Source organism: Oncorhynchus masou, chromosome 2, assembly GCF_036934945.1.
Source record: "Oncorhynchus masou masou isolate Uvic2021 chromosome 2, UVic_Omas_1.1, whole genome shotgun sequence".
In the NCBI taxonomy this organism is placed as follows: Eukaryota; Metazoa; Chordata; class Actinopteri; order Salmoniformes; family Salmonidae; genus Oncorhynchus; species Oncorhynchus masou.
The window spans coordinates 32,898,532-32,925,127 of NC_088213.1; the positions used below are offsets into that span (position 1 = coordinate 32,898,532).

The window sequence follows — 26,596 nt, forward strand, 5'->3', positions numbered from 1 at the left end:
TTCCATTTGCACAACAGCATGTGACATTTATTGTGAATCAGTGTTGCTTCCTAAGTGGACAGTTTGATTTCACAGAAGTGTGATTTACTTGGAGTTACATTGTGTAGTTTAAGTGTTCCCTTTATTTTTTTGAGCAGTGTATATATACTGAGAAGATGCATATCTCTTTGCCCCAAATATGGGAGTCAATGTCCACAAAGCAGCACGGTGGGCTGTTTAGCTCCTGCCTATCCTTTCTTTGGATAGGTGGATACATCTCATTATGTATTTTTATTTTTTTATATTCGATGAGTGTTGTTGACATCACCACCTGTATTTCAATAGGGACACTACTAACCTCATACCACTTCTGTGGGACATCAAAGATATTGTTGTTAAAAACAAGTCTGTTCTTTCCTAAGTATTTTGAAAGAAATAGTATATTTGTGTTTGATTTATTTGATAAAGAAGGAAACTCTTTTATATAACGTTCTTAAACATATAACTGCCCAATACATTATAAAGAATGTAATTATATATGTAAAGCAATACCTTTAGCAATACCTTTAGATTAATGAAATCTAATTTGTGTTTTGGAGAACGTGTCAAGATAGAGGCACAATTTATGTTAGGAGGTTGCCCCCTGTTGGAAAATAAATGTAATAATACATTCATAAGAACTTTTTAACTCAAAGAACAAGATCTCTCAGAGGGCAATTCTTCTGGAATTCATACATTACTGAAATTAAATGGGGGAAAGCTTTGTTGCTCCGTCACAAATGTTGTATATCAAATAAAGTAAAATAAATTCCCTTTAAAATCTTGCACAAAATATACCCTTGCAATAACTTGTCTAAATTCATGGACTTAGGTCATTAGCCTTTTCTGTGATAAAGAAGGGGAATCTATATTACACATGTTTTATGAGTGTGACTCTGAAGTTATTTTGGCACGAGTTAATTTTAATTTAATCAATAAGTCCAATGTATTTACAACGAAAGATGTAATATGTTATTATTTAAATGAAAACAAACAAAACTACTGAATTAGTCAGTAATTTCCTCAGTCTCTGTTAAATTTTATATACACAAAAACAAATATTTGAAATTTGTCCGAAAATGCTAAATATTTTTACTTGAAATCCAATATTTAATAACATTTTATTTTAGGTACCTTAACTTTCCAAAGTCAATTCTTGTAATATTCATTTTTTACTGTTAATGTTATTTTATGTTTCTTCAGAGAAAATATACGTGTAGGGATGTCCTATGTTTGTATTATATTGTAATTTAAAATGTAATAATAATAAATATTTATAAATTACACAACAAAAAAACATACCAGCCTCATACCGATAACTGATATTGTTTTTTCTCAAAGTTGCCGGGATGTCACGTCCTACTTACCAGTACACTCGTAACAACTTAAACATTACGAAACTTCTCTTCGATCAAATAAACCTCACGTAGCAAATAAGCTATACATTTTTTGTTGTAAATTCGACACATTGACCTCCACAAAAACTCATTGCTTGGTTGGACGAAACAACAAAAAACGTCACCGTTGGTGGGAGATTTTCCGCAGTTGGGCCCTTCTGAAGAGCTGGGTGCATGGCAATTACAGGAAAAAAGGTAAGTAGCGCCATCTGCAGGGAAAAAGTTTTAAGCACAAACTTTGCCCAGAGAAATTTGAAGCTGCAAAATGATATGGGAACAGGGGATTTAGAGATGTTTTTATTGTTACATATTTACTTTGAGAATATTTGGAATCACAACTCTGTCGTATCCAAAAGGTTTTTGTCTTATCTACAGTACATTGCATGGAATAGTATATATTTACATAATGGTAATTGTCCTATGCTGATCATTAATGGACATGATTTCGAGACTTTCATGATTAACTCTTAAAATAAGATTACATTTTTTACTAAATGTATAAGTACAACTAATCAGCGAAATAGTGTACTTCTTTTAACTATACCAGTCACATTACCTACTCACACCACAACACGTCTGTTCATTCTGTCTTCCTGTCACAGGCAGCTTTATTTCCTCATTCTGTAAATCAAGAACAAGTTATTATTGTAAGTGCAACAGCCATGGATGTGTTCAGTATCATCATGCTGATTATCTTGGGGAAATGTCAATCGGCAATTATTTTCACAAGCTAGTCAAACTTGATTGGGTTTGTGGATACAATCAAGGAGCCTGATTCTTCTGTAACTTTGGAAAAATTATTTTCTCAAAGGGAAAACATCTAATGTATCAAGAAGACAAAGAAGTAGAGATACCACTGCAATGTGAAGAGAGTCTTGGACAAATTGACCTGAGTCAAGACAACACAGTCGATTAACTGCACTTCTGATGTCAATGAGAAGGAATGTGATGGTTTTAAGGGCAAAACACCAAGTACCAAATCATATATCACATTTAAAAATGTGCATTATTTGCATATGTTCACAATTTTACCTCAACATTTCTATTTCCTTTTAATTTCTGAAAAGATCCTTTATTGTTGCATTTTCTAAATCAATGAGTGAGTTCACATTTCCATTTCCACAAATTCACATTTCCTAAATGATCCTGTATGAGGAAACCAACTCATGTAAAATCTGATAAATATACAAATGTATTCAATACAACTTATTTGCTTGATATTATATTCAGATTAATTGTTTAATCATTCTCTATTTCTGTTTAGGAAGATATGGTTAAAATGAAAATGTGTTCTTTCTCCATAGTATGAAAGATCTGATCTGGAAACTCAGGTCACCAAACAGGAACGAGAATCAATCAACCATACATGCCATTTCACAGCTGCAAAATATTATTCCGACAAGCCATTCTCCGTGTACTGGATCAAGACCATCAGCGAAGAAAGCACTTGTCTTTATTCCTTTTCTTATGAAAGCCATGACGCACAAACCTATATCCATCACTGTCTCACTGATAAGGACTTGCTTAAAAGAGTGACACATACTTCATATCCCTCCCAAAATGGACGCAACTATCATCACCTTAAGATGAACAATGTCACACATTCGGACAGTGGACAGTATGTGTGTGCCTTAAAAGTACAAGTACAAGGTGAAAAATGGTAGTCAGGTAAATCACTAATATGACAGTCACTGTGAAAAGAATGAAGAATTCAACAACCACACCTCCAATAATGAAATAGCTCTGTAAAATAGTGAGTTACAGTACATTGTTAACACTAAACAATCTTATGCTCATGAGTGAATAATACCTCATTGATCTTCATTCTATATGCTTTGTGTTTTAGATCCTTTCATACCACTGTATGTGGTGGGAGCCCTTTACTTCTGCTTATTTGTTACTACCATTGTTATTGTCATGAGGGAAAATACCAAGATTTCCCAACGTGTGTAAAAAAACAACCTACTGTATGTACTATCATGAAGTATGTATTTTTTCAATCATAGTCATTGTTATTGGCCTTCTCTTTTTCTCTTTTTCCTCTGCAGCAAAATCTCACACTCTGAGGATGAAAAGGTATGTTTTAGTTAAAAAAAAAACATTTTCTATAAACCTCTTATCATTACATGACACAAGACCCAAACTGTTACAGACCTATATCCATCCTGCCCTGCTTTTCTGAAGTCTTCGAAAGCCAAGTTAACTAACATATCACCGACCATTTCGAATCCCACCACACCTTCTCCAAAATGCAATCTGGTTTCCGAGCTGGTCATGGGTGCACCTCAGCCACGCTCAAGGTCCTATACGACATCATAACCACCATAGATAAAAGACAGCACTGTGCAGCCGTTTTCATCGATCTGGCCAAGGCTTTCGACTCTCAATCACCGCATTCTTATCATCAGACTCAACCGCTTTGGTTTCTCAAATGACTTCCTTGCCTGGTTCACCAACTACTTCTCAGATAGAGTTCAGTATGTCAAATTGGAGGGCCTATTGTTCGGACCTCTGGCAGTCTCTATGGGGGTGCCACAGGGTTCAGTTCTCGGGCCGACTCTTTTCTCTGTATATATCAATGATGTCGCTCTTGCTGCTGGTGATTCTCTGATCCACCTCTACGCAGACGACACCATTCTGTATACATCTGGCCCGTCCTTGGACACTGTTTTAACAAACATATACAAGTTGTTGATTCTTCAGAAAAAAATACAGTTTTATATCTTTGTTTGAAGCCTGAAATGTGGCAAAAGGTCGCAAAGTTCAAGGGGGCCGAATACTTTCGCAAGGCACTGTAAATGAGCTTCAATGCCATACAACACTCCTTCCGTGGCCTCCAACTGCTCTTGAATGCAAGTAAAACTAAATGCATGCTCTTCAACCGATTGCTGCCCACCCCTGTCTGCCCGACCTAGCATCACTACTCTGGACGGTTCTGACTTAGAATATGTGGACAACTACAAATACATAGGTGTTTGGTTAGACTGTAAACTCCCCTTCCAGACTCACATTAAGCATCTCCAATCCAAAGTTAAATCTAGAATTGGCTTCCTATTTCATAACAAAGTCTCCTTCACTCATGCTGCCGAACATACCCTCGTAAAACTGACTATTCTACCGATCCTTGACTTCGGCGATGTTATTTACAAAATAGCCTCCAACACTCTACTCAGCAAATTGGATGTAGTCTATGACTGTGCCATCCGTTTTGTCATCAAAGCCCCATATACTACCCACCACTGCGACCTGTATGATCTCGTTTGCTGGCCCTCGCTACATATTCGTCACCAAACCCACTGGCTCCAGGTCATCTACATTTCAAGTCAGTTTTTCACAATTCCTGACATTTAATCAGAGTAAAAATGCCCTGTCTTAGGTCAGTTAGGATCAACACCTTATTTTAAGAATGTGAAATGTCAGAATAATAGTAGAGAGAATGATTTATTTCAGCTTTTATTTCTTTCATCATATTCCCAGTGGGTCAGAAGTTTACATACACTCAATTAGTTTTTGGTAGCATTGCCTTTAAATTGTGGGTCAAATGTTTCGGATAGCCTTCCACAAGCTTCCCTCAATAAGTTGGGTGAATTTTGGCCCATCCCTCTTGACAGAGTTGGTATAACTGAGTCAGGTTTGTAAGCCTCCTTGCTCACACACGCTTTTTCAGTTCTGCTCAAAAATGTTCTATAGGATTGAGGTCAGGGCTTTGTGATGGCCACTCCAATACCTTGACTTTGTTGTCCTTAAGCCATTTTGTCACAACTTTGGAAGTATTCTTGTGGTCATTGTACATTTGCAAGACCCATTTGCGACCAAGCTTTAACTCCCTGACTGATGTCTTGAGATGTTGCTTCAATAAATCCAGATCATTTTCCATCCTCATAATGCCATCTATTTTGTGAAGTGACCATTCCCCCCTCCAGCAAAGCACCCCCACAACATGATGCTGCCACCCCTGTGCTTCATGGTTGGGATGGTGTTCTTCGGCTTGCAAGCCTCCCATTTTCTTCCAAACATAAAGATGGTCATTATGGCCAAGCAGTTCTATTTTTGTTTCATCAGACCAGAGGACATTTCTCCAAAAAGTACGATCTTTGTCCCCATGTGCAGTTGCAAACCGTAGTCTGGCTGTTTTATGGCGGTTTTGGAGCAGTGGTTTCTTCCTTGCTGAGAGGCCTTTCTTGTTATGTCGATATCGGACTCGTTTTACTGTGGATATAGATACTTTTGTACCTGTTTCCTCCAGCATCCTCACAAGGTCCTTTGCTGTTGTTGTGGGATTGATTTGCACTTTTTGCATCAAAGTACGTTCATCTCTGGTTCATCTTTGGGAAATTGCTCCCAAGGATGAACCAGACTTGTGTATGTCTCCAATTTTTTTTCTGAGGTATTGGCTGATTTCTTTTGATTTTCCCATGATGTCAGGCAAAGAGGCACTGAGTTTGAAGGTAGGCCTTGAAATACATCCACAGGTACACCTCCAATTGACTCAAATGATGTCAATTAGCCTATCAGAAGCTTCTAAAGCTTTTCTGGAATTTACCAAGCTGTTTAAAGGCACAGTCAATTTAGTGTATGTAAACTTCTGACCCACTGGAATTGTGATACAGTGAATTATAAGTGAAATAATCTGTTTGTAAACAATTTTTGGAAAAATGACTTGTGTCATGCACAAAGTAGATCCTAACCGACTTGCCCAAACTATAGTTTGCTAACATAAAATTTGTGGAGCGGTGGAAAAAACTAGTTTTAATGACTCCAACCTAAGTGTATATAAACTTCTGACTTCAACTGTAGATGGAAACAGAAAAGTCTGAGACTTCTGAGTAAAACACTGGGGTAAAACCTGTATGGAAATGCACCACTTGTTAGGTCAGGGAGTCTGGAAAAACTCCTGGTCGTCCCCAATGCCAATTCCTCCTTTGACCGCCTTTCCTTCCAGTTCTCTGCTGCCAATGACTGGAACGAACAAAAATCACTGAAGCTGGAGACTCATATCTCCCTCACTAACTTTCAGAATCAGCTGTCAGAGCAGCTTAACGATCACTGTACCTGCATATAGCCCATCTTTAAATAGCACACCCAACTACCTCATCCCCATAAATTTGTTTGTTTTTGTTTGCTCTTTTGCACCCCAGTATCTCTACTTGCACATCATCCTCTGCACATCTATCACTCCAGTGTTAATGCTAAATTGTAATTATTTTTCAGCTATGACCTATTTATTACCTTACCTCCCTAACCTTACGACATTTGCACACCCTGTACATAGATTTTCTATTGTGTTATTGACTACATTCATTTATCCTATGTATAACTCTGTGTTGTTGTTTTTGTCACACTGCTTTTCTTTATCTTGGCCAGGTCACAGTTGTAAATGAGACCGCGTTCTCAACTGGCCTACCTGTGTCAAGCCCTGACCTTAGTTCCTTTTTATGTCTCTATTTTGGTTTGGTCGAGGCGTGAGTTGGCGTGGGCATTCTATGTTGTTTTTCTATGTTTTCTATGTGTTTGGCCTGGTATGGTTCCCAATCAGAGGCAGCTGTCTTTCGTTGTCTCTGATTGAGAACCATACTTAGGTAGCCTGTTCCCACCTAGTGTTTGTGGGTAGTTGTTTCCTGTTTTGTGTTGTCACCTTTCAGGACTGTTTCGATTTTCGTTGTGTAACTTAGTTATTTTGTATTTCGTGTTCAGTTATATTACATTAAAATGGACACTTACCACGCTGTGTTTTGGTCCGATCTTTCCTGTTCCTCAGACGAAGAAGATCGTTACAACCTGGTTAAATAAAGGTGAAATAAACATTTAAAAAACCTGCTACTAATGATTTAATGCAATTCATATTTATTCTAGAATGATAATACTTATTATTGATCTATTACAGAGATCAAGATGGAGAGGAGACACATGACTCAGACTGTGAGTGTGCATTGTGCATGTTTATTCCATAATAGGAATGTGTGAATTTGTTCATAGAAATACAGTGCTGCTGACTGCAGCTCAAACCCATCTAGTCCCACTACTTCCTCTTTCTGGGTGTAGGCTCCTCATATGCTGTGAGCAGAAGAGAGGAGGAGGGTCCCTAATCACTTCTGAAGATGACTGAAGTGAGAGATCCTATTACTGCACAGAACAGGGCCGAGGAACACTGCACAGAACAGGGCTGAGGAACATGCTGATGTTGCTGCCAAGCCCTATTCTGTGGTCATGCTCAATACTGAATATGAGGCCTTTGACCCCCAGGCCACACATGCACCTGACCACCAGGATTACTAACAACCAATAGTTACTCATATCATATAGATATTGTGTTTAGACTGGGTTGGGGTGGGGCCAACAAGGGTTTGTTTGGGATGGGGTTCAAATCAAATCAATGTTATTTGTCACATGCACCGAATACAACAGGTGGATTGTATTGGATTGTATGGATTGTATTTGACTACTTGACAGGTAGACCTTACAGTGAAATGCTTACTTACAAGCCCTTAACCAACAATGCAGTTTTAAGAAAAAATACCTAAAAAAAATAAAGAAATAAAAGTAACATAATTAAAGAGCAGCAGTAAAATTACAATTGCGAGGCTATATACAGGGGGTACTGGTAAAGAGTCAATATGTGGGGGCACCGGTTAGTCTTAAGTAATTGAGGTAATATGTACATTTCGGTAGAGTTATTAAAGTGACTATGCATAGATAATATGCTGCAATTGTTTATGTGTCGGGGGGCTAGGATCAGTCTGCTATATCTGGAGTATGTATCCTGTCTTATCCGGTGTCCTGTGTGAATTTAAGTATGCTCCCTTTAACTCTCTCTTTCTCTCTTTTCTCTCGGAGGACCTGAGCCCTAGGACCATGCCTCAGGATTACCTGGCCTTCTGACTCCTTGCTGTCCCCAGTCCACCTTGTCGTGCTGCTGCTCCAGTTTCAACTGTTCTGCCTGCAGCTATGGAACCCTGACCTGTTCACCGGACGTGCTACCTTGTCCCGGACTTGCTGTTTTCGACTCTCTCTACCGCACCTGCTGTCTCTAACTCTGAAGGATTGGTTATGAAAACCAACTGACATCTACTCCTGAGGTTCTGACCTGTTGCACCCTCTACAACCTCTGTGATTATTATTATTTGACTGTCGATGAGAATGGGAGGTGTGATCGGTACTCTTTTTCCTGTAGTCCTTTTCCGTCGTTGTCGGTGTTCAGGCCTACCACTGTTGCGTCATCGGTAAATTTAATGATGATGTTGGATCCACTCATGCTGGATTGAACATTTTCATTAAATGGTGGTAGTGCTCAGTCCTACAGTTGTTCTTATTGTTTATCTGATATTGTGTGATACTGAATGTTTGATTGCTTAATTATTATGTAGCATTGAATAAACATTGCATAAATAAAATTAATGGGATTTTTTATTTTGATATGCAATCTTTGCAATATCAATTTGATTATCAATTGGGGATAGTGTATAATGAGCCCTAAGTCGACATATGAATGGATCAGACGATACTTGAGGAATCAAGAGCTTGAGAGAAATCACTTTATGGGGCTCTCCCAAGCCTCCAGTCGTAGGTCAAAAGGCCCCTACGTTTTATATAGTCTGGATAGCAGTCAGTTAAAACTGGTCCCAGGTCTGTACTTGGGGGTGCAACATAGCCCGCCCCGAAACTCCTCCCCTGTCTGTCTCTGTCTCCTCCCGAAGGTAAACATGGCCGCTGTGTCTATAAAGCGAAACGATAGCAAAGCTTTGGATATAATGCTGCTAGCTAGCTAAATACCAAAGTTATCACTGTTGTATGCCATCTGGGTTTACGTTGTGGAGTTCTTCTCCAGCAAGCTAATGAATGGACCAACGTTCTGCAGCAAGGCGTTCGCAAAGTTCTGCAAATGGAATGCTTGCTAAAATAGCTTTCTCTACCAAGTTGTTTCACGAACTAAAACTTGCTTGCTAGCAGCGAACTGCAATGTTAGCTTACTAGCTTGCTAGGACACCCATAGCTCGCCAACACAGCACAACAGCTGTGTGTTGACACGAAAGGGGATCGCCAGCAAGCTTTCTCAGCCTGATCCAAATGGAGAACTCTATCTCGAAAAATGGATTGTATTTGACTACTTGACATATTCAGCAGTTTATGTTTGAGCTGTTGTGCTATCGCGCTTACACGTTAGCTACGTTTTGACATTATTTTCTCACTGAAGTCTTGGAAGTATCCATTGATCAACTTTAGTTGTTGGACTCGAGCTTTTAATAATGTTTTCTGTGAAGCCCATGAAACCAACCTTTAAATCTTACCTTCCGCCTTTACAGGTGAGTAACCTTACTTTACTAGCTACGTTACTTTGTCCTCAGTATACTATAACTTGTACTACTGAGTAGTTAGCTAGGTAGGATTACTTGTTAAATCCCTAGCTACTGTATATGTTGTGCATTTAGTTTGCTTATTATAGACTAACAAACTGTCTCTGTTTTACCTTTCATGCAGACTGATCTGAAAAAAATTCCACAGCCACCTATCAAGAAGTTAGAGGCCAGGTTACTTCCAGGTGAGTTTACAGTTCCCTCTGCCACAGCTAACTTGTTGCCTCTGCCTGTTCTATTTAACTAACAACTATGTTATGAGTACGTAGAGGCTACATAAATTAAACCACCCATCAAAATATCTCACTCCTGAAAAATAACCAGTAAAGGCTGATCTCATCCAGTTATACTCTTTCTTCTCATGCTAAGGTAGAAGATCACTGATATTTCAATGACCAGCCAGTGAACTCCTGTATCTCTTCAGCTAAATGTAATTGGTTGTTTTGAATGTTTACTCTGTCAGTGCACCTCACTTGTGGTTTTGCCCACAGGTCATTTGCATCCCTAATTGTCACATTAGTCTGTGGTAATCTAATCCAACTGAGTCTCTTTTTTTATTCTGGGCTGTTTCAAGTCACCATGGCAATGCAGTGCCTGCCTGGCCTCCTTTTCATCACTGCAACTAACGGTGCATAATTTAGCCTTAGTTAACAATGGGCTGGTTCATATATTCCTTCCTGCCTTTGCAGTCAAATCCCAGCTCAGAGAGGATGCGAGTTGGTTAATGACTGTCTTAAGGAGAATACAATAAGAGATTCACAAGGGTGTTTCCTGTTCACAGGGCATCAGTCACTAAAAGCTTTTTACCACATTTAGTGTGTTTTTCTCCACCAATGAGTTTTTAATGTGTGGCAGGACCTCAGGTTTGTTTACTTTTTTTTACATTAAGTTGGCAGTGTTTGTGTGAGCTAAACTGACACCCAACCTCTCCATATTACATTTTGCTCCAGTATATTAAGATATACAAGGAGACATTAGAAATAAAATGAAAATTCTGTGTATGTATCTAACCATCACTTATCAAACTGTGTACAGGGAGGGGCCATGACCCTCCCACTCAATTCATGTTGCCCCCTGTCCCCATAAACTATTGTTCCAAAAAAGCCAGGATGTGTAACAACATTCTTTGGCATTTCGGTTCATTCATGGCTGTTATGGAGGCAGAATCTCACTGATATAATGGAGCAAGATAGAGAAACACTTGACCATATAACCTTGAAGTATCATTAGGCCTATATCTGAGTCTAATGACAAGTAATGAACCAGAGGTTGTGCTGTGGGACAAATTTCCCTTTGAGGCGTTCACTCCTTATAATTAAGCAACAGAGGATAGACCTTCCCTCGCTCTAGAAGCAATTAGCATGTTTTTTTTACGCTTCTGAAATAAAACCAAAATGTTGTACTTTATTGCTATTTTCTTTGCTTTGCAGGGCTCTACGCTGAACACGTGTGCCTAAGTTGTAAAATGTTTGCGTACACAAAAATTTAGGAGCGCAGTGAAAAAATAATTGATGTAATAATGCTAGAATCCTTAATTTTTAGGATCGCACAGTAATTTTTTGGGCCGCATATGTGAGTAAAACAGGTGCACTGTATAGCCCTGCTTTGGTTGTATACTTCTATTTCTCTGCTCTATTTCAGCTGATCATTTTAAGATGCTGGTATGTTTTGTAGAGGGATGGCTGCTGTTCTTTGACTGGAGGTTTAGCTAGTGTTATTTCTGGGTTCTGCCAGTGTCTTTAAATGAATGCTGGCAGTTAAAGTAAACATGAGGCCCTCACGCAGTGCCACCTGGCCTTGCTTTACAAAATAAGATAGTCACCCCCTCTCCCTCAACTAGACTACAAACAGTTTAGCCTACATTGAATCTCAGGTTTGATTTTACACCATGGCCTATGTTCTGATCTTTAGTTCATGGCACTGTGAAGGTGGCCCTGAATGGGGAGACTTTGGCTTTGTTTGTGGGCTTCCCAGCTCCTTGGCAGTGTTGCTATGCAACTTGAATGTGACCCATTCAAAGGGCTCTCTGATTGAGTGAGCCATTCAAGTCCACACCAAACTGACCAGACAGAGGACCACAGTGGGGCTAACTCATCTCAACAAATCATCTCAACTGTGCTCTCTCTTCTATCTTCCCCTCTCTCTCTCTCTCTGTTCATCTGTCCTACCCCTTTAATTTCTGGAGCTCTCTGTTTATCTCTCTGTCCTCTTCAGATTCTCTCCATCCCTGTCTGGTCCTTCGCTGGCTGACCACCTCTAGTTAGTGAACGGTCTGGTTGAGATTCTCCCTCTTCTCTGAATATTTTTATTTTTTTCCTCCTCGAGACCTAGTTCTCCCTCTCATCCCCCACTCTCTTTCTCTCTCTCCTACTCTCACTTTGTATGTGACTTGTGTTTCTGGAGTGTGTGGGTGTCCAAGCATAGACGACCAACATTGACTGTCTTGCTTAGGCTCCTCGCTGACACACTGTCACCTTTATGACACATGTTCATCTCAACTGTAGGCATCTCTAATGATAGTTAGACAGGTACTTTAATAGATGTCCCACTGTTGTTTTCTCAGTAGAATGTGAGCTGAGGCCTCTCCTGAGGCTGTGGAAAAATGTGCCTGGCAGTGGTGTTTGCATGAGGCAAAGCGCACTCTCTGTACTCCCAAACACATTCTCACCTCTCTGGCCACATACTAATGCTGTCCTCCGTCTCTCTTCACCACGTAGTTTGTCAGCACGGGAGTTCTGCTCAGTTACTCACACAACCATGGCTAATATGGGAAAAGTCATGAGTTTCTCAGAATGACATGTCTTATCGCTATCCATCAACAATGTCAAATCAAATGTATTTGTCACATACACATGGTTAGCAGGTGTTAATGCAAGTGTAGCGATATGCTTGTGCTTCTAGTTCCAACCATGCAGTAATATCTAACAAGTAATATAACCTAACAATTTCACAACAACCACCTTATACACACAAGTGTAAAGGAATGCATAGGCAAGATGCAGTAGGTGATATAGAGTACAGTATATACTTATGAGATTAGTAATGTAGGGTATGAAAACATATGAAGTGGCATTGTTTAAAGTGGCTAGTGATACATTACATCAAGATGCAGTAGATGGTATAGCGTACAGTATATACATATGAGATGAGTAATGTAGGGTATGAGAACATTATAACGTGGCATTGTTTAAAGTGGCTAGTGAAACATTTAATTACATCACGATGGCAAGATGCAGTAGATGGTATGTGATGGTGTTACTGGTGCACTGTACTCCACTATTGTACAGGTGGAATGCTGAAGTATATCTGTCCCTTTTAACTGCCATCTTTGTTGTAACTGAGGCATTTCTCCCTAGTCTCATGTGACTGAGGGGATTGTCATAATCACTGTATACAGAGACCGTGTTGCGTCTCTGAGCCTGTGTCCCTCGCCACCAGCTGTCCAAACTGTGATCTGGTCTGCTAGGTGCTGTACATAAACACGGGTGGCCTGCTTTGAAAGCTACAAAACCCCAGGTAAGCAAAGCCAGGTTGTGGCTAGTTGGGTCAGTTGGCAGGTCTGATCACGTTAATAGCCCTATTTGATTTAGGGGTTTGTGGACTTAGTCAAAAAGGAGAACCTCATCCTTGGAAGCGTTTGTTCCCTCCAGTATGGTTACATGATATACATGTTTTTGACTTGCCAGTCACACACAGGATAGACCTTGTGATTCTTCTGGATCTGTGTTACCACGACCGTGACCAACTGACATTTATCTGAATAGGCACTGAAAGTAGCCAACTCTGTGATAAACAGCGAGTGCTATGATGTAAGCGGTTGATGACATGACCACAGTACTGTTTGTTAGATGTTGTGGTAACCCAGGTTACTTGCAGAGTTGCTGTCCAGTGGGGGTTCAAGGCTGTGTGTGGCTGTACTGTACTCATGTCAGACCCGTCAGCATTCTGCCTCCACAAAAGAGTTGTTAACTCATCAAGGCTGCAGATTATTAGACCCAGCTTTTAAAAAAATACATTATTTTTACCTTTATTTAACTAGGCAAGTCAGTTTGGAACAAATTCTTATTTTCAATGACAGCCTAGGAACAGTGGGTTAACTGCCTGTTCAGGGGCAGAACGACAGATTTGTACCTTGTCAGCTCGGGGATTTGAACTTGCAACCTTCCGGCTACTAGTCCAACGCTCTAACCACTAGGCTACCCTGCCGCTTTGGAAGTGAACACGGTAGTGTTGGATGGGGGTGATGGTGGGCACTTGCTGACTTGTCCCACAATTACAAGAGCGGCAACCTATTTCTTCAGTCTCTCTCTCTGTTCCTTGTCTGATCTTAATCCAAGCTGAGAAACATGACCGTAGATCTACACCTTACTGTCCCCACTATCTTCAATAAGACTCACAGGCCGTAACGTTTTATTGTTACATTAAATAACTTGTAATGCAGTGACACGGGTCATATAATGTAGCTTGTAAACAATGTTTTACATGGATTACAGGCAAGAACAAATAAGCCTAGCCTTGGGTGAAATGTCTATACAAGGAGTAGCCTACACAGTGCCTACACAGTATAAGATTCACCTGGAAGTCAGCATTTCATTAAAACTTTGTACGCCATCTTTATATCAATGTACGGTCAGGCTGTAATTTGGATGTATGGTCAGGCTCCAATTTGGATGTACGGTCAGGCTCCAATTTGCTCATAGACAATGCAGTGTATATAATGAATGCATCAAATGAAACCAGCTAAATGGAAAGTGACAGATTACTGTTGGGCTGAATGGGTTAAGCTTATGCTGACTGACTCACATTTTGACATGTGAGGATCCTGTTTGCAGTGCTGGGCCTGGTTCTCTTTGGCTGTTCCCTGCCTGTCCTACGGTAACCTTCTGCAAAGCAGCTCCAGCTGTTATGGATGGGCTGGCCTATAGTCTAGTGACGCTGCAGTGTCGCTCACAACCATACTGCCACGATATAAAACGAGAGGGAATCACAACTGCACTGCATTCATGTGATGTACTAGTCTATCATAGTCTCTTCTACTTTAGGTCTTCACTTCATACATAGATTAAGCATGAATTTACCAATCATGAAATGCCAGGAACTTTGCACTATGCGAAGATAGCAGCTGCATTCATTGAACTGGTCATTGTTTAGATTTCAAATGTTTGAGAGAGACAACGGTTTGTCATAAACATTCATGTCCATCCAAGTTGCCAGCGAGTTTGCGAGCTTGTTACTGTCAGACCTCTTAGGTTCAGTGACACAGGCAGCGGCAACATCAATTAAAAACAACATTCGTGGTTTCGTCTAGAAAGTTACGGTCTAGTTCAGGACCGGTCTTTGATGAAGAGGGGTTTTGATCTGGATGTAAAACTTGAGAGGAGGACCTCGATCCATCAAGCAGCCTTACTAACCAAAGTGGTCTCTGTCCGTTTGAGGCTGTGCTCAGTTAAAAGTTTATGCTGGGTTCTGAGTTATTCTCATGGCAGATAATTTTCCCGGGAGGAGGACAGCTAGGCCCACCTGATCCCCATTCTCTGGCTCATGGGGTTTCCCTGGCAAGCCCGTAGTGCATGTGCTGAGTCTGAACTCCCACTGAATGGCCAGAGAGCGAGAAGGATCCTGGAGTAGAAACAGTCAGCAGTGTATGTGACTCATGAGCTCTTTTTTTTATATTGAAAAATAAATACCTCTTGGAGCTGTGTGAATCTGGGCTATGGAGGTAATTACAAAACATCTTTTTGTGAGGAGGAGAGAGAAGTTGTGTAAATGGAGGGAATCCTCTTGAGTTCAGACACCAGGTTGTCAGGCTGTGGGTTTTTGTGTTGTGTCCTGAGATGCTACTGAAACCAAAGAGGGGTTAAAGTGTAGAGGTCACAACGTGCTATAAGGCCTATAAGTTAGGTAACAGAGTGTTGTGTTTACCTCCTCTGTCATGAAGTGGTCTAGCTATTCTCTGACAGGTATTTCCATCACTCTGACCCAATGCCTCAGACTGGAATGTGGGATCATTCGAGCCAATTCGAGGGCCTGAGAGGAGAAATGCACAGATCACTCTCCAGCAGTGTAACAGGATGCCTCTGGCTGTATGGCAGAAACCTGAATGAGACTAGGAGAAAGACATTTTAGTACGTGATCATTCCACTTCCATAGCATATTTCCCCCAGCTTCATTCATGTCATATTACTCAGCCATCAGCCCCTGTTTTGTTTCATCGCTATAAGACTTAAAATATCTGTGTGGTTAACACTCACCTTCTATTTATGTCCCTTTTAGGCCTATGTTTTCTACCTCTTTTCTTTGAAACCTAAATGTCATAGTTCATGTTACTTCCTGTTTGTCATCCTCAGGGGAGATTGTGGTGAACGAAGTGAGCTTTGTGAGGAAGTGCATTGGAGCAGATAGCAGCCATGGTGACCTGTGGGGGAAGCTGATATGCACCAACTTCAAGGTTTCCTTCATCACCCATGATGCCCTCCCCATGCAGGTATGTTTTCAAGAAGGCTGCTGAGGGGAGGACGGCTCATAAAAATAACTGGAACGACGCGAATGGAATGGCATCCGACGCATGGAAACCGTGTGTTTGATGTATTTGATACCATTCCACTGAATCTGCTCCAGCCATTACCATGAGCCCGTCCTCCCGAATTAAGGTGCTACCAACCTCCTGTGGTGCACTCTGTGTGCCCCTCTCCCAAAAATGACCGTAGCTCTATGGGCTGGTTACTCAGATTAATCTGAGACAATCTCCATTAAAATGTATTTTTATTCCACGACTAGTCTTAATCTGTGTCCCGGGAGGCTGACCCTACATGATCACACCTGAATTTATTGGAGAAAGTGTGGTCAGGGTTGTCACACGATATGCAACATGTGGGATAGGCCTGTTGTCTGTTGTAAAATACCCATCAACAAAAAGGTTTGTAGGACACTGCTGTCTTTCTTCCAGTGTCAGATGTTTTATGTAACCTCCCACCCTGTGCTTTTAGACCGCCTGTTTTGTGTTAAGCTTATTTTGATGCATTCACCTCTTAAACAACTTAAGTGAGTCATCCCAGATCTGTTTACTTGAAAAACAGAAGTTTATAGGACTGCACTACTCTTGGAAGCCTTGATTGTCATTGATTGCAAGTTGTGGATTTGCCTTTCAGTTCAAATGGGTTTAACTTTGAGATTCACACATTTGCTCAAAAGTTGTCAATGATCTCCATTCATCAGCTGATTCCATGTTAATCATTACATTTCACTGAAAAGCAAAAACGACAGTATCATCATCAGTGTTCCTGGCAGAGCAATTCCAGATGGTTCAAATGTTTTCCCCTCAGCTGTTGATAACGTGGTGCAGTCTCACTCCGCTGCAGTTAAAACCTCTTGTCTCCCTGGAACTATTGTGTGTTTTCCCCAGGTACCTCCTCTCCTCACCATGTTCATCTCTGTGTTGTGTTCTCTCAGAGGTTCCAGGTTGCCAACCGTCTGCTTGGAGAGCACGATGTTCCCCTGGCGTGTGTGGAGCAAGTGGTGACGGGTAAGACCATGTGCCATTATGCTAACCATGGTGACAAGATGGCAAACAAACTCAAACAGAATTTTCCACCAAAATATAACTCAGTGGAAAGTAGCCTACATATGACACTGACAGGCCCTTTAGTCCAGAAAAAAAGAGCAGGTTAGGTTCCTGACAGGTAATGTTTTTTTTTGTTTTTTTTAACGCCCGTGTAAAATAAATGACCTATGAAACGCATTGCCCTTCACGAATCTGTCTCTGACCAATATAGTGGATTTTGTCAGACACCCCACACTTGGACCGCTACAGCTATAATGCTTCATCTACACCCAGCTGTTAAATTATGAATGCACAATGGGCAGGTTGTGCTCTCCTCCTTTGAAATCCCCTTGAATGTTTTTTCTGTTGGCTGAGGGACCAGTCAGATCTCTCAGATTCAATCACATCCCATCTGGCTGACCTCAGTTTCTGTGTTTAGGTTTTATTTGACTGTCCTCTACCGGGCTGATTTTAGATGCATACCATTGACTTAAACCAGTTTTGGTGACTGCCTGCCTGCTCCCCCTGGTCACGATCCGTTTTTAGTATCTCCATAGATGAGGTCATAGCCCAGACAGAGGGCCCTGGCTGAAAAGCCTATTCCGGATTAACCTTGTTTGTGTAACTCATAGCCTCACTCTCTGCTGACATGGCTGGGAGCGTGGGGCTCTTGTGCTGAGCTGATAGAGCATGAAGCAATGTTTTTTACTCAGTACGCCCTCAACAAAGGTCCTTTATGAGAGCCTTGGCTTGGCAAAAACACTGACCCAATGCTCCACCCACCACAAACCGGTCTTATCCTTGTCTTGTAAGGTTGAAAGTGTGTGCAGGTGGTGGTACACAGGCCAAAACTGGATTCCTGGTGTACCATGGAAACATGCATATCATCCTCTTCCTGTTGTAAGATCATTAAATACTGAACAGAAATATAAACGTAACAGGCAACAATTACAGTTCATATAAGGAAATCAATGAATTGAAATAAATTCATTAGGCCCAATTGTCATACTTGAGGAAAAGTAAAGGTACCTTAATAGAAAATTACCCAAGTAAAAGAGAAAGTCACCCAGTAAAATACTACTTTAGTAAAAGTCTAAAGGTATTTGGTTTTCAATATACTTAAGTATCAAAAGTAAATATAATTCCTTATATTAAGCAAACCAGACAGCACCACCTTGTTTTAATGTATTTACGGATAGCCAGAAGCACGCTCCAACCCGTAGACATAATTTACAAATAAAGCATGTGTTTATTGAGTCCTCCAGATCAGGGGCAGTAGGGATGACCAGGGATGTTGTCTCGATAAGCGTGTGAATTAGATCATTTCCCTATACTTTTGTTTAGGAATGTAGTGAAGTAAAAGTTGAAAGAAATACCCCAACAAATGACTTAAGTAGTATTTTTACTTTACACCACTGTATTTCTGGGCAGGGGCACAGCCAATGGTGGGCGTGGGAGAGCATAGGCCAGGCCCATAGGGTGCCAGGCCCATAGGGTGCCAGGCCCATAGGGTGCCAGGCCCATAGGGTGCCAGGCCCATAGGGTGCCAGGCCCATAGGGTGCCAGGCCCAGTCAATCAGAATGAGTTTTTCCCCACTAAAAGGCTTTATTACAGACAGAAATGCTCCTCAGTTTCATCAGCTGTCCGGGTGGCTGGTCTCAGACGATCCCACAGGTGAAGAAGCCGGATGTGGAGGGGCTGGCGTGGTTACGTGGTCTATTGTATTTAGTGTGGTTGGACATACTGCATTCTCTAAATGACATTGGTGGACATTGTCAGAGAATGGTAGTGAAGTAAATGTTCAATTCTCTGGCAACAACGCTGGTGGACATTGAGTTTCTTCATCTTTTTATGCCAATAACAAATACACATACTGTATCAACACAGAACCCTCAAATTGACACCTTTTAGGGATTGTTTAAATGCGGCGTGATACAAAGTTGGACTATTTGTAAACATCATTTGTGCTCTCGTCCATACATACTGACAAATTTAATGATACCTAATAGCCACAGTTACCTAATAGCCAACCCCAAAATCAGCTTTCGATTCTTCCAGTTACCTCACTAACAATAATACTTTTCTTGTGTAATTTTGGCCAATTTCAAGCTCTATTGCCCGCACACTTGCTTTTCCAATGACCAAAGGCCCCACAAACTACGCGTCGAGATTTTTCCAATACCACCGCAATATTCATATGATAACAGCCTTCAAAAAATATGTACCGTACACTTTTATTTAAAAAAACAACAACCATTTTACCCCCTTTTTCCCCCAATTTCGTGGTATCCAATTGTTTGTCGTTACTGTCTTGTCGCTACAACTCCCGCACAGACTCTGGAGAGGCGAAGGTCGAGAGCCATGCGTCCTCCGAAACACAACCCAACTAAGCCGTACTGCTTCTTAACACACCGCGCACCCAACCCGGAAGCCAGCCGCACCAATGTGTCGGAGGAAACACCGTACACTGCACGTGCACTGCGCCCGGACCGCCACAGGAGTCGCTAGTGCGCGATGAGACAAGGATATCCCTACCGGCCAAACCCTCTCGAACCCGGACGACGCTAGGCCAATATTCCTCCCAGTCGCGGCCGGCTGCGACAGAGCCTGGGCTCAAACCCAGAGTCTCTGGGCGCAGTGCCTTAGACCACTGTGCCACCCGGGAGGCCAAAATATGTACACATTTGATCGATATACTCACATACCCAAACTGTGTTCAAATAATATACTGTATACTACATACTTGACTTTTATATACTATATGCTATTAGTTCATTTTAGTACATTGTAAACAAACCGTAACCTTTCAGTTGCGCTTCGCATGTCTACCGGATGTTGATGCTGTTGCTATGCAGCCTCTTGCTAGCTTGTTAGCATAACAAATTCCTAGTTTTGTTATTTTACAACTTCAGGTGTTTGGATTCAGACTGTTCAGAGCGCACACTACCCGCTCTCGACTAGGAGCAGGGTTGATCTGAGCGTTTTGACCTCAAAACTGTAGTCAAGCACCCAAGCTAACTGTCTAAAGTTGGCTAGCTTGTTAGCTACTTCCAGACACGCATAAGAGAACACCCCACTCTAACCATTTTACTCTCCCTAGCAGAGCTGGTTATCCAGTGTTGGTGACTGTAACTGTGCTGCTGGCAACAATAGCCAGAATTAAATGTCCGCTGAGAACGCACAACGACTATACCATTTAACTAAGAATGACGTGAATAATCAAGTTAATAAACGTTGGGTAGTTAGTTTATAGTTAATATATTGCCTGGCAAGTTCGACGTATGCGCTGCCGACTAACATTAGGTAATGTTAACTATCTAACATACTGCTGTAACGTTGTGCGGTTCATAGGGATAGCATAACTAACAAATTGTCAGCCAACATAACGTATAACGTAACTTATTTGGAGTCATTACTTTATAACGTTGCTCAACATTTTCTTAACATTTGTCATAATTTTTTAAATGAATGAATTTGTATCTTAAGACCAATAAGCATACTACATGATTTGTGTGGTTATGCTGAGTAAATATACTAATCTTGATTTGTGATCCACTGCTGTATTGAGCTTGTGATTTTTCCCTCATGTCATTGTTAGCCAGTTTAGGGCTGGCAGGTAGCCTAGTGGTTAGTGTTGGGCCAGTAACCGAAAGGTTGCTAGATCGAATCCTGACAAGGTAAAAATCTGTCATTGTGCCCCTGAGCAAGGCAGTTAACCCACAAGCTAACATACCGGTGCATACTGCTTTAATGCTAGGCTAAAATTAAAATGTGCCTGTTCACAATAGCATATCTGAATTCTTTATTAGATTGGAATTTTGCCGTCAGCAGGGAAATGCTACCCAGTTTTATCCATGATTAGATGTTTTTCCCATATTCGAGCCCAATTGGTAGAATGCTCTTGCGCTTCTTTTAGTGCCTTTATTGCCTTGCTATAGTTGACCTTTTCTATGATGGTTATTTCTGCGCTTCTCTCAATGGTGTCAAGAGTTTAGATTTTCTCACTCACAGGTTTTAATATGTGCCAATTAAAAAAACAAAATCCAAGATAGTGTTACCCACTTCCCAGGAGAGAAGTTATGGTATTAGTGCCTTTGTTGGTCACGGCACTTGATTCCTTTGCATTAGAACTAATAGTGAAGCATCTGCCAATGTTCTACTGGAGAATATGGAAGACCTAATGTCTTATACCAGTGTCCCACTTCAAATATAACTGTTGTTGACAACACATATTACGAAAATTAGGGTAATCATCATATAAATCTCTTGTCAATACACACACTCAGGAAACATAAACACACAAAACAAACACTATTTGGTTAGGAACGTCTTCCTTTGATATAATTTAAAAAATGAGTTATTTCTTCTCCATCAATATTTTTTAATTACTATACTATAATTTTGTACGCCCAATTTTTCAGTTTTTGATTTGTTAAAAAAGTTTGAAATATCCAATAAATGTCGTTCCACTTCATGATTGTGTCCCACTTGTTGTTGATTCTTCACAAAAAAAATACAGTTTTATATCTTTATGTTTGAAGCCTGAAATGTGGCAAAAGGTCGCATAGTTCAAGGGGGCCGAATACTTTCGCAAGGCACTGTGTGTGTGTATCCACTCACTGACTCTCCCTGCCGGTCCGAGAGGGTCCCTTTTCTGCTCTGCTTCGGAGTGTGGGGCTCCCTGCCATGTCTAACGCAACCTCTGTCTCCTCGGGAGCAATCAGGAAACGGAGTTAGCCATCACATCCGTGTCGCCAAATTGTCAGATAAATTCTATAGGAAGAGACTGCAGATTCTTTCAAACAACAATTTTATTCTTAGATTTGCAGAAATGAGGCAATCAACCATCACTTAGAATAGTCAGAGTTGAAAGCTCTACAAACCGAGTTGGCCCTCAGCTTTTATAGAAAAGTCCAACCTCATTGTTTATGTGGCAGTTTGCAGATGTGTGCAAACAGGGGTGCGTAACAGTGTATAAAAGGCGTTTAGTTTGTCTCTGTAGATAGCTGACGTTGCCACTATTGTCTGTTCCTTCCTGCATGTTTCCATACAGAGGAGTTCCTACAGATAGTACAAACGGGATGTTACATACTGCAGTCGCACCCAGCTCTTATCTGCACGCCCAGACTTGTGACTGTCCCACAAGACAACAAGCCTGCATCAGGAGAAAAAAAACACAAGCATATAACAATGGACAATTATCTAAGTAAAAACGGCAGAGTATGTCTAATTTAGTAATTTTCCACTACAACATTACTACAGTCAGCATGCCAATTGTACACACTGTCAACTTGAAACATCTGTGGTGTTGTGACAAAACTGCACATTTTAGTGGCCTTTTATTGCCCCCAGCACAAGGTGCACCTGTGTATTAATCATGCTGTTTAATCAGCTTCTTGATATGCCACACTTATAAAGTGGATGGATTATCTTGGCAAAGGAGAGAAACTCACTAACAGGGATGTAAACAAATTTGAGAGAAATAAGCTTTTTGTGCTTATGACAAATCTCTAGGATCTTTTATTTAATCTCATGAAAAATGGGGACCAACACTTTACATGTTGCGTTTTATAGTTTTGTTCACTATATTATAACTGAAATAAACAGTTGAGTCTTGTGGAAGATGTTTTACCATATGTAATACTCGAGGAACCTCAAAAGATTATTCTGTATTCAGAGTATTACCCCATAAAGGGTCATCCAAACATGAAGAATGAAGTTCCTCATTTGTTTTTAGACAGCTGAGGTCTGGTGGATCAATTTAAGTTCCTACTTGGTTGAATTTCTCTGAAGCTCTGTGGTGACATAGATAATCAGTTTTTCTGTGGAATCTTTGGTCACTCAGCTTCCCACTTCCCACATATACATTACCCCTCACTATACTAGTGTTGTCCCAGATCTTTTACTGTATGTGCTTTATCCCAACTCTTCTAAAGAAAAAAACCTTAGTCCTTCAGACCTGGGACCAGGCTACTACTGTTACTATTTGACTATCCATTAGCCCTAATAAGCACTGTCTCGCCCCTGGTCTTTGTTTTGTGTTTGTTCCTCTCAGTGAACGATGCTAAGGGGAAGCAGAAGGTTCTGTGTTCCAACCAAAAGCTGAAGTTTAATCCCAACGAGCTCATCCTTTACTGCAAGGATTTCCGAATCATCAGGTTCCGCTTCGACGAGGCTGGGCCCCAGAGTGCCAAGAAGGTTTGTGATATAAGCTTTCTGAACAAAATGGACACTGTTTTGATGTATGAACACTATATAAATTGACATGGTGTTGACTCTTGAATTGAACCTGAGGCAAGATACTAGCAATCTAGCATGGTAATCCTCCAACTCAACTCTGCCTCACCACTACAGTGGATTAGTTTCTAAGAGGATTTCACTGGTAATTCACTGTGGAATGCCTCTGCTGTCAATATAGCTAAAAGACTGCCACTGTTAGACTAACGAGATGATTAAAAAATATTTTAAATCTATGTGATTATCAGAGTTCAATCCCATTATGTGCGTATGAGAGTAAACATGCTGGCAATGACACTAGTTAATCCTTAATTTTGGATGAGTAAAAATGCCATGTAGCATGTCCTCTCCCAGAAAACCAAACCGCTGTATGTGTATGGTAACACCATTGACAAACACACCAAGGAGGCTTTTGGAGAGCGTCTCCTTGGAGCCTTCTGGGGCCATGTAGGCTGCCCTGTATCCTCTTGTGTCTTTCCTCCCCTCTCCACCCCTCTTCTCTTCTCTCCACCCTGTTGAGCTGCTCTCTGATGAGGGTATTAGTCTGTCTCCCTGGTCTGTGTTTCTTTCATCCTCCCTTCCATCTGGCTGGCTGAGAGCCTGAGATTGGCCAGAATTAGCTCAGCCTGACTCAGGAGGAGTCAGGGTGGCATTGTCAGCATGTTGTTATTATCAGCGTGTATTGCTTTATATTTGTATTGCCTTTTTATGGTACTTTTCTTTTTCTTTCCTTTTTTTTCAAGTAAGAAAACGAAGTCAATGAGATTATGCTTAGATATGTGTACAGGATGACTTGATACATGTCATGGAGTGCTGCACAACAGCTGTTGTTGCTAGGCAACCTATGTAGAAATGAGTGTCAAATGAACATTCCACATTGACTCTGAGTCATCTCTCTGAGCGAGTGGTGGATTATAGTCACAGATGTATCATGTCTTTAGAGTGGAACCAAAGCACTGCTCAAAGGGCCCCAGGACCCCCATGTGAAGAGTTGTGGGAGAGGTGTGTTGGATTGTTTTACTCACTGCTTGTTTTTGTTTGGTGTGAAACAATGACTTCCCTAATTTCTGACCGCAAAGCCAACAAACTAGCAGGCCTGGTAAGAGCATTCACCTGGAGTTACTGAGCCCTGTGGGCCTGTTGAGCTCATGCTGGACAATGTGAGACTGTGTGCGGGGAGAAGGGAGCCAGGTACCAGGGAGAAGGAGCCACCCTGTGTATAACCTGCAAGCCCCTTGGAACATGTGAAGCCTGGATAAAGGTGTTTTTAAAGTCACCACAAAAAACAACCAGGGAACAAAACATCCATTCAGCCCTCTAGTTTCTGATCACTCTGCAAACACACATGCTGTTGCACCCTGGGTTCTGGTCCAAGGTCTCAGAAGCCAGGGGGCTGTAAGTTCATTCTAATGTGTTATGTGGAGGAAGGCCTCCAAGAGTTCTTAGCAGCAGCCCTGAGTCCTCTGCATGGCCGTGGCAGGGAGACCGCAGACCTCAGTATATCTTCCTGACAGCCTGCTTCTATGTACACATGTAACCTTAGATCTCCAGCCAGAGCGCATGCTACATGGGAGCAGTTTGTCAGAGAAGGGGGGAGCTAGCACTTGAAGCGCCTCAACACACACCTGAAAGATATTGAACTAAGAAGTAACTATCAACATTGCCTGGCTACTCTACCTTCAGGGAGGGGAACCCATGACAATTTGATTTGTTGTGTCTTGGGCACTGTTATGACCGCTGTTTTGAAGTCCAATGGTAACTCGTGGTTGTTTCTGATTACACATGGTGTTTTTTATGAATGGGTGTTTCTGCTGTAAGTATTGTAATGGTACATAGTGGGATTTAACTGCACTCCCTGTGTCTATTTCTATATGGGGACACAGTGTAATTACTGTGGGGAGCTAAACCAGGGCTCGGTCCTTGTTTTTTCTTTTGTGACATATGGAATGAAGCCATTCTATAATAGCTTATTATACTGAAGGAAATTACAGAGTTGGGAGCAGTCTCTCTCAAATACACACGGAGACGCTTGTGTGTGCGCGCGCTCACACACATACATGAACACAAATGTTCCTTCCTCGCATCCTGTGTTTTGGTTGCTGCTCCTCCAATGAATGGACAGCATTGTGTAATTCTATGCCACTGCCACTGATGGAAAGCTCCAAACGCCAGACTCAGCCCTCTATCCCAATAGAAATAGGCGTTCTGCTGTTTTGTTTTCCTAGGTTTCACTTAAATGAGATCCTGGCAGCCACGCTTAAGTCTAAATTCTTGGTGCAACTTAGCTACCCAGATAGTCCCAAGGCACAATTACAAATACATGAGTATGGTTCAATGGTTGAGCTTTGCTTCTCAAAGTTTGCCTTTCATTAGAAATAGTGAGACACAAATTTAATGTCTTCGTCACTCACTTAAAATGAAATGCATCACGTGGTGAAATTACTTTTTTTTTATGGTCAAATTCAAGGTTGACAATCTATTTTACTCTTCATCGTATTCCTGTGTGAGTTCTATCTACCCTTCAAGGTGCATAAAACATGACTTAGTGCCTCAGCTGTTGAGCATGTCTGGGCTAAATAATACTTTCAGCTGTTTAAATTGTGGAATCTTGTAGTAAAGGTGGAGGCCCCTTGCAGCCAAGGCACAGCTTGAAGTGTTATTGAAAGTTTCCATGCAGGTTCCTGAGTCTTTAGCCAATAAAAACAACTCCTGTAAAATGTGAACAGAAAAAACACTCTGGCTGTGGTCAGTAGACTCCGAGGGCAGCCAGAACGTGCCTCATAGTGCATTTCAAAGACACAACTCATTGAAAAGGGACATCATATCCTATGGAGTCACCGACACCTCTCTCCATTCACAATACAGAATAATCTGGTGTCACATCTCAAAGATTCTAGCAGACCATCTCCCTTAGATTGTATTGTTGGGGCCAGGAGTTTTTCTAGACTCCCTGACCTGACAAGTGGTGCATTTCCATACAGGGTTTACCCCAGTGTTTTACCCAGAAGTCTCAGACTTTTCTGTTTCCATCTACAGTTGAAGTCGGAAGTTG

General features: G+C 41.2%; 1 protein-coding gene and 1 long non-coding RNA gene across 2 annotated transcripts in view; both read left to right on the forward strand.

Annotated features, from left to right (window-relative positions):
* The first annotated feature begins 2,771 nt into the window (after positions 1 to 2,771).
* LOC135554044 (uncharacterized) lies at positions 2,772 to 7,207 on the forward strand. The gene is made up of 3 exons (XR_010457650.1): positions 2,772 to 3,083; positions 3,464 to 3,491; positions 7,174 to 7,207. It is a non-coding gene; the product is annotated as an uncharacterized LOC135554044 (long non-coding RNA).
* A 1,896-nt stretch (positions 7,208 to 9,103) lies between these two features.
* LOC135559182 (myotubularin-related protein 10-like) overlaps positions 9,104 to 26,596 on the forward strand; it is a 29,175-nt gene continuing 11,682 nt past the window's right edge. The window contains exons 1-5 of the mRNA XM_064993469.1: positions 9,104 to 9,715; positions 9,891 to 9,951; positions 16,114 to 16,250; positions 17,216 to 17,288; positions 23,363 to 23,505. Coding sequence (XP_064849541.1) covers positions 9,659 to 9,715; positions 9,891 to 9,951; positions 16,114 to 16,250; positions 17,216 to 17,288; positions 23,363 to 23,505 — 471 coding nt within the window. The 5' untranslated portion in view covers positions 9,104 to 9,658. The remainder of the gene's footprint in view (positions 9,716 to 9,890; positions 9,952 to 16,113; positions 16,251 to 17,215; positions 17,289 to 23,362; positions 23,506 to 26,596) is intronic.